This window comes from Macadamia integrifolia, chromosome 13 (assembly GCF_013358625.1).
Source record: "Macadamia integrifolia cultivar HAES 741 chromosome 13, SCU_Mint_v3, whole genome shotgun sequence".
NCBI lineage: Eukaryota > Viridiplantae > Streptophyta > Magnoliopsida > Proteales > Proteaceae > Macadamia > Macadamia integrifolia.
The window spans coordinates 2,516,567-2,525,310 of record NC_056569.1 but is presented as its reverse complement, the minus strand read 5'-3'; the positions used below and the strand labels follow the sequence as shown (position 1 = coordinate 2,525,310).

At 37.0% G+C, this 8,744-nt stretch overlaps 1 protein-coding gene across 1 annotated transcript; it reads left to right on the top strand.

The window, feature by feature from the left end:
• Nucleotides 1-583: 583 nt before the first annotated feature.
• LOC122059803 (proline-rich extensin-like protein EPR1) lies at nt 584-898 on the top strand. The gene has a single exon (XM_042622840.1). The coding sequence runs from the start codon at nt 584-586 to the stop codon at nt 896-898; it is 315 nt and encodes a 104-aa protein (XP_042478774.1).
• The last annotated feature ends 7,846 nt before the right edge of the window (nt 899-8,744 follow it).

Here is an 8,744-nt window from a genome sequence, read left to right as displayed (position 1 = left end):
TGTCTGTTTGTGCCAAATGTTTATCTTTTCTTTATGTTGTCTTACTTCACAGTGAAATCATAAGGTCACCATATTTCTCATTGAAATCCCATATGTCCATTGTGTTGTAATCAACTATTAGTTCAGTCCTATCTATTCCTTACTCATATTTTGTAGTATTAGTGGTAGAATAGGTATTTACAATTTAAGCATTTTTCTAAAGGGGGTCAGGTCGGTCGGGCGCCCGATGAGCTACTACTCTCCACCGTAAACGCCAGTTTAATAAACGTGTCGGGCTGCCCATTTAATAAACGGGCCGGGCTTAAGCCCGACATGTGTATTAAACAGGCCAATTCAGGTCGGGTCTTAAGCGAGTCAGGCTGGGTTGGGCCTACCGCGGTGCGGGCACAGGATTGACACCCCTAATCAGAACCAAGGCTGTGCCTGAAACAACCTAGGTTTGAAAACGAAGAAATACTTGTACCAAAAAAAAAAACAATTTAGGGCATCTCAATGACACGTGTCAAACTGACATAGCTCCAGTATCTATATAAATGGGCACCCTCGATCCTCATAGTTTATGCAATAAGAGAGAAACACAAAGATGTCTACGCGGAACCATCTCCTAGCGTTGCTCCTCCTTGGAGTGGTGACTCTCACCACCCCCACTACCTTGGCCGATTACCACAAGCGTCCCTTCTTTGCGAAGCCACCAACACCTCTTCACAAGCCTCCTCCAATAGAGAAGCCACCCGGTCCAGTTTATAGTCCACCGGAGAAAGAGAAACCACCACCAACTCCTGTGTACGCACCACCCAAAGGGGAGAAATCACCACCGAAGACCAAGCCACCAACTCCTGTTTACACTCCCCCCAAGGTGGAGAAACCTCCACCAACTCCGGTGTACACACCCCCCTAAGGTGGAGAAACCACCACCACCCAAGGTGGAAAAACCACCAAGTCCTGTGTACACACCACCCAAGGGGGAGAAACCACCACCTAAGCACAAGGCAAGTCCTCCATATGGTCACCCTCCATACTACAAGCCTCCACCCCACGGCCACCCCACCTAAGTGACTTGTTACTAGATTACTTGACATGGGTAATCATAGACAGAGAGCTATATTAGACATGAATAAGAGGTGCTGCCTTTGGTTTCTTACTAGTTGCTACTTACTATACTATGGAGAAATGTTGTATTTGTATGGGACAATGGAGCTGAGAATTGTAATGTGCCATATGTATGTAATGTAAACCAATGGAGACCCAGTTTTCATATGAAATCTGCATTCTTATGTATATCTTCTATGTTGTTCTACTTCTTCCGTCATTCTATCAAATCAGTGAGAGAGTCACTGTAATATGTAGCCTTTTGTTTCTGCTAAAGAATTATACGAATCTACACTACACATATGGCAATTTGGAATTAATTTAGTTATCGATACCAATACCATACCGATCCGGATCATTCTGGATTGTTCAACTTTGCCTTTATTTTTCATAGAAAAAAAATCTTCTTTTTACTACTTTACTCCTATTTGGATCAATCAGGTATTAATATCAGTCTCAGCCAATACTAATATGATAGGACCGGCACAATCAATCCAATACCAATATTTAGAACCATGACACCACCAGACATGTCAATCTTCAGTTTCGCCGCATGGAGACTGGTAGGTTTGGCTTTCACAACAGAGGGGTAGGTGGTAAAGAACTTCCAAGTGGACTTTAATGTCTAATTTCAAAGTTTGAAGTTCCAATGCTGTCTAAGATTCTTTGGTTTAATTAGAGGTGAGCAGATCAGGTTCGTATGAGAACCATTCTTGTACGAGATTGATCCATATAGATGGAATCCATCCAAGGAAAAATTCTGTGGTAGATTCCATCTGTGTGGATCTAATCGTACAAAAATGATTCTCGTATAAAAACCTGATTCACTCTCTAATTAGAATAGGTTGCACCAACCCAAAGGTTTAAAAACTCGGTTATGGCCTTATGGGTCAATTCCCATCCATTCCAATTCGATTGCCGATGCTTTCAATCTTAGTGTTTCTACAACAAGGGGATGAAAATCACTGAAATGAAGGCCCAGCTCTACCCTTCGCAGGTCCTATTTTAATTCGATTTTAATTTAAATCATATCAAAATCGGTTAGAATATGATTAGAATCGACAATCCAATTTTCAGAACATCAGTGGCAAAGTCAGAACCATATAGTAAGGCCTTTGTATGTGAAGGCAAGTGGGATGCCAAGGATTTTTCTTTTCTTCTCGTCTTTTGTTGAGTAAGAAAAATGACAGATATATGGAATATATGGTGGATCTATACATCTGAAATTTGCAATTGATTAGTCCGTGTGATAGAGGATTGGGCAAGTATCCCATGATTGGTACAATTTCAACTTAAAATGAATAGAGAAAGTAGTTAAAATTACAAAAGATGTCATTTTGTATTTTTGTATTTTATATTCATTTCCAATTTATGATATTCTAGTAACTTTATTGAAACTTTGAATTAAAGTTTGAGTAAGTTTCCTTGCTTACTTTGGACTAAAATTTGGCTATTGATATGCATGTGTGATCCTCTACCACATGGAATAACTGATGTATTGCCAAGTAAAAAATAGTGTAGTGTGGTACTTCACAAGGCATTGAAAGGCGAGGGACAAGTTGCAGATGGATAGGTACAACCGTACAAGTCAATAAGAGGGAGGTTAAAGCGAAAAAAAAAACAAATTCCAAAGAGGTTTGGCAGGTGCTGGGGGAAGAAGAGTGACATGAGGTATCAGGATTAGTGGAAGACACCAAATTGACGTGTAGCAATGTTATCAGTAGTACATGGCATATTAAGAAACTCCAAAGAGGAGGATGGGGTATTAGTGGATAGGTGGATAGGTGGGGAGAGACCAAAGCATGCAAAGAATCTATGAAGTAGTTCAGGAAACATAGGTTGTGGGGAATGAGAAGGGGAAGCATGGACAGAGGTAAGTGTATCCCCATAATTAAGGTGGATACATGGTAGAAGAAAGAATGAAAGAAGGTAGGGAAGTAATGGATATCGTGATTAGACCTAAATAGATTAGATGTGGTTTATCAAAAAAAAATCATTCTATTTAATTTTAATTTTTTTTAATGACTTAATTTGGTTATTTTTATGTAAGATTTTTCCTTTTTCATTAGATCTCACTTTTAGATAAGGGTAACTAGATCACCTTTTAAAATTTTACACAATTAGAAATTACTTGGAGAGATCTTTCTAACACGCAAAATTTATGATATCAAGATGAATGTAATGTCAGGATCTTCTACCATTTTGGAGGTGAGGTGGACTAAACCAGTTCAAGGCTAGATTAAACTCAATATTGATGGATGTTCACTTGAGAATCCTGGATGCTTAGGTGCTAGTGGGGTGTTACATAACAATTTGGGTGAGCTTATGACATATTTTGCTCACTCTCTTGGCCTCATGCCTAAATATAGGGCTGCATTTTCGGCTTTCTTTCTTGGTTTGAAGCTTGCAAAAGAGTTGTGCATAATGCAATTGTGGGTGGATACGATTCACATACAGTGGTAACATCTATTCTTAGTCACTACATCCCCCGAGATTTACAGCAATAGCGGTGTTATTATTCCTCATTTTTGGAAACTATCACATGGAGGTTGGCTCACTGTCTTAGGGAAGTAAATTTTGTGGTGGATTTTTTGGCTAAAAGAAGGGCAGCTTTTCATGTGTCCACCGTTTATCCTATTTCTTAATTTTTTTATCTTTGGAATCAAACGAAATGCCCAAAATAAGCCAAATACATGTTCATTTTAGTGTGAGGTAGCAATTGTTTGTGCTTTTGGGTTAGAGAGTCTCTTGATGACAATGCCGAAGGTGGACCTCTTTCCAAATTTTGGGTTCCCCTTTTCTTTGTTGATGGCAATGCAAAAGATGGTGTTATAGGAAACTTTTATATTTCTTTTCCGTCCAGGTATACCCCACTATAATCATGTACATCAAATTTTAAAATTTTCTCTAATACACTTTGCAGATCTTTAGAATAAATAAATAAAAAGAACCAGTCCTCATTTAAAAAAAAAAAAAAAAAAAAAACCGGTTAGTTTTCTCTATCAACTGATGTTCAAGTTTAATTGATAATCATGGATTGGGAATACAGAGTTCAAATAATATACAATAGAAAGGGTGGAGAATTCAGGATAGTCATACATCATTTTTTTTTTTTGCCAATGATGGGTGTCTAGGCCTTCAGCTTGAATAGTCCTGTGGACTCATACTGACCCCACAACCACATGGATCAGGTCATACCGAGGTTCAATGAGAATCATTCAACTTTCACTGAAAGCAGTGAAGAGCACTAAATACCCCCGTGTGAGTGGCCCAAGGTGTACCTAGTGGGAGTCGAACTTAGGATGTCCGAATTTATGACTCGTATCAAGTTATTTGCTCACCAACTGCGCTACCCCCTTGGATTTATAGTCGTACATCAATAAGCAATGGGGAAAAGGAAGAAAAAAAGTAATCTAAGTCAAGTTGGAGTTAAATGGCAGCCATGGAATAATTAATTACCTATATGGGAAAAATTAATTTCATAGATTTGGTATTAGTAATATATTCCTTCTCATACACCAAGACCACCATCAATGTGGACACTAGAAGGCTTCCAACAGCCGAGAAAATAATATCATTAAAGCTTGACAACAACGAAGAGGAGGATGAGGAAATATTTCTTTCCACACGACCTTCCCTTCTTCCTTGGACAGGGAAGGTAACGTAGACACAAGAGAGGGGAATTAATGAACTTCTCACTGAGAAAGTTGGATTCATTCCCACAAAATCCAGAACGAGAGAAAGAAGTTGTTGCACATGATAACCTACCCCACCACCTTACTTTTCTTTCTCCATATGTCTAAGAGAAAAATGAGATAATCAGTTTGTGTAACCATCTCAACATGAAAGTCCTTTCGGGTCTCTCTTATTTAATGTGATGAGGAGCCTAACATTGTGTACATATGGATAGTCCACCTATTTGTAGCACGTAACAAGTTTGATGAGGGCTGAAATTATTTAGGAATCAGGTAAACAAATTTTTTATCTCACATGCCAATTTTAAATTAAAAATTGAGTTAACCTAGTATCAAAATGGAATTTTCAAAAATGTAAGATTTGAGAAGAGGATTTTTCAAGCAAGTGGCATAAAGTAGTGCATCAATAAGGTGCCATGAAATGATAAGGAGAGGGATAAAGAAAGAGTGTGTAGAGTATCATCCCCTTAGGGTTCAGAGAATTTTTTTTTCCTTAAGACTGTTTGCTTGCAAGGGATATTTCAGGGGAAAGGAAGTAAAGTTTTCATACTTAAAAATGAATTTTTTTTTATCTTTACTCCATGTGATCCCATGTAATTGTATAAATTGCTTTATTTTTTTAATCATATTTAGTAATGATATATTTATCCGTAATTTTTTTTTTCTGTATTATGTTGCTCATATGGTTAGAGCAAATTTGGAATTGTGTGGATAGGCCCACTGTTTGTAGACACCTTGGTTAAAAAAATATATATATAGTATTATAGCAAAGATTTTAGATATAAAATAAAATTTAATAACCAAATTATTCTTTTTTAAGTAATTTCTCTTACAGAATACAAATAAACAGAGTCTTAAGATTATTTTCAAGTAAGTGAATCATCTATAGATATTCTATGAACAGTCCATAAAAACCTGTTACCGACATTTTATCTTACCAAAATTTCTTGCAAATAAACGGTTGATAACATAAGTAAACAAAGTCGGAGAAGAGCATTTGTGTCAAAGGAGTGATAGTAATCCATGGCTGGCCGACCCATAATTTATGCTTAAGGGAGCATAGCCCCACGTTTCAACGTATGGGACCACCATTCGATCAGTCCCCACCCACATTGAATGGGACAAGAAGACAAGAAGTAAGACAAGAACCAAAGTACAAGCCACCAACTCCAGTGTACACACCACCTAAGGTGGAAAAACCACCACCACACAAGGAGGAGAAACCATCACCACCACCAAAGTGTAAGGCAGGTCCTCCATATGATCACCCTCCATACTACAAGCCTCCACCCCCCGGCCATCCCAACTAAGTGCTTGTTACTAGGTTATTTGACATGCGTAATCATAGATAGAGAGCTATTAGATATGAATAAAAGGTGCTGACTTTGGTTTCTTACTAGTTGCTAGTTACTATATTGTGGAGGAATGTTCTATTATTGTATGGAACAATGGAGCTGAGAACTGTCATGTGCCAAGTGCATGTAATGTAACCAATGGAACCTCCAGTTTTAATATGAAATCTGCATTTTCTTATCTTCTATATATGTCATTCTACTTCTTTCATTATTTTATCAAATTAATGAGAGTGTCACTAACTCGATCTAAAGGGTAGTCATGTAGGCAAGAGACCTTCTCCTCAGAAAGCGTGTGGTTCTGAGTTCAACTCCTCTTATTTTCTTAGGACCATTCACACAGATGTTGGACCCACGGAACTAGTATATCTGTTAACAAAAAAGAAAAAAAAAAGTGAGTGTCACTATATTAACACTCACTATATATTGGTATCGACCCGGATCTACCAACTCAATAAATCCGAGTTGATTAGAATCGGCAATGATCGACAATCCAAATTTTAGAACCCAATAAATCCGAGTTGATCAGAATCGGCAATGATCGACAATCCAAATTTTAGAACCTATGTTGTAAAACAATTCAAATTTTAGAACTCATGTGGCAAAGTCAACCATACAGTAGGCCTTTATATGTAAGGCATGTGGGCATGTGGGATGCCGCGGTTTCCCTTTCTTTTTCTGTAGGTAAGTCTGAAACATGATATATATGGAATGAGAGAGGATTTGTGGAAGGCAGTGTCGATAGTCTCTACTTCAGTATGAAGACCAATGAAAGTGTAAGTTGAAGTATTAACAGAGATAGAATTTATGTCCTTCATGATGTGTGGTTGGTCATTTTACCCTAGCTATTTCCGGGCGCCAAGGCTATAGTATCTTTTAGGCTTCTTTTTTTTCCATATAGAATATACAATAGATACAGTCAAAAATTGGCATTTTCATTTTGTATTTTCATTCCCGTCACTCTGCCTAGTAGGGTGTAACGTTTTACTATTTGCCACATGATAACAAATTAATTAGTCCATGTGATAGAGGATCAGGCAAGTATCTCATTAATTCACTTTCAACTTAAAATGAATAGAGAAAGTAGTTAAAAATTATAAAAGATGTCATTCCGTATTTATATATTCATCTTCATCAAATGATATTTTAATAATTGTATTAAAACTTTGAATCAAAGTTTAAGCAATTTTTCTTACTAATTGGTTCAATTTCAACTTAAAATGAATAGAGAAAGTAGCTAAAAATTACAAAAGATGTCATTTCATATTTATAAATTCATCTTCATCAAATGATATTTTAATAACTACTTTAAAATTTTGAATCAGAAGAGTTTAAGCAATTTTCTTTTCTTACTTTGAACTAAAACTTGACTAATAAAATTCATGTGATGCCATGGAATAATTAATTACCTAGGCAAAAGAAATTTCACAGATTTGGTATTAGTATTCTATTCCTTTGCATACGCCAAGACCATCATCATCAATGTGGACACCGGAAGAATTCCAACAGAAGAGAAAATAATATCATTAAAGCTTGACAACAGCCAAGAGGATGATGAGGAAAGATTTCTTTCCACACAATAGTTCTTTAATAAGTCATGAATATCTACATTTCCTTCCCAGCTACATTCCCTTACCTTTTTTCTTTAACAAGGATAACATCGTCACACTATAATCACATACGAGGAGTATGAGAAAGAATTTTTCCTTTACTTTTTCTATCTACTCAAGCTCATGTAACAAAAGAGGAGAAACAAAGTTTTCACAAACAATGGCGGAAAAATCTGATTCATTCCTATGAAAACCTGAATGAGAGAGAAATTTCTCCACACAAGAGAAAAGGTGAGAATAAACAACATTTGGGTCTCTCTTCTTTACCGTGAGGAGGAACCTAATATTGTGTACATATGGATGGGTCACCTATTTGTAGCACATAACAGCTTCATTGAAGGCTAAAATTTTGTTAAAATAGGTAAGCAAGAATGTTCCGTGCTCACATGTCAAGCGTAATTCAATTGGAGTTGGCTGAGTACCAAAATGTAAGATTGGGGGAGAGGACTCTTTGAGAAAACGGCATATATAGAAGAATACACTAATAGAATGCAACGAAACGATTTCGTAAATCAAAAGGCAGCAAAATCATTTCATATCAAAAGGAGAGAGATAATGAAAGAATGCTAGAGTACCCTCCCCTCACTTCTCAAAAAACTTATTTCTCTTAGATTATTTTCATCTAACTGAATCATCCATTGATACTCTATGAACAGTACATAAAAACTTATTGCCCACGTTTTAGCTTATCAAAATTTCTTGCAAATAAACAATTGATAGCATAAGTAAACAAAGTCGGAGACGAGCATTTGCGTCAAAGGTGTGATAGTAATTGATGGCTGCCGACCCATAATTTACGCTTAAGGTGGCATTGCCCATGTTTCAACGTAAGGGCCCAAAATGGGCCCCACATTCCCTAACCTTTGGCTTCAAATTACACAGATCTGAAACAACGAAAAATGCAAATCTGGTTGACACGTGTTAGTCTGATAAAGCCCCATTGTCTATATAAATTGGTACCCCCGGTCGTCATAGTTTATGCAGTGAAACACAGAAAG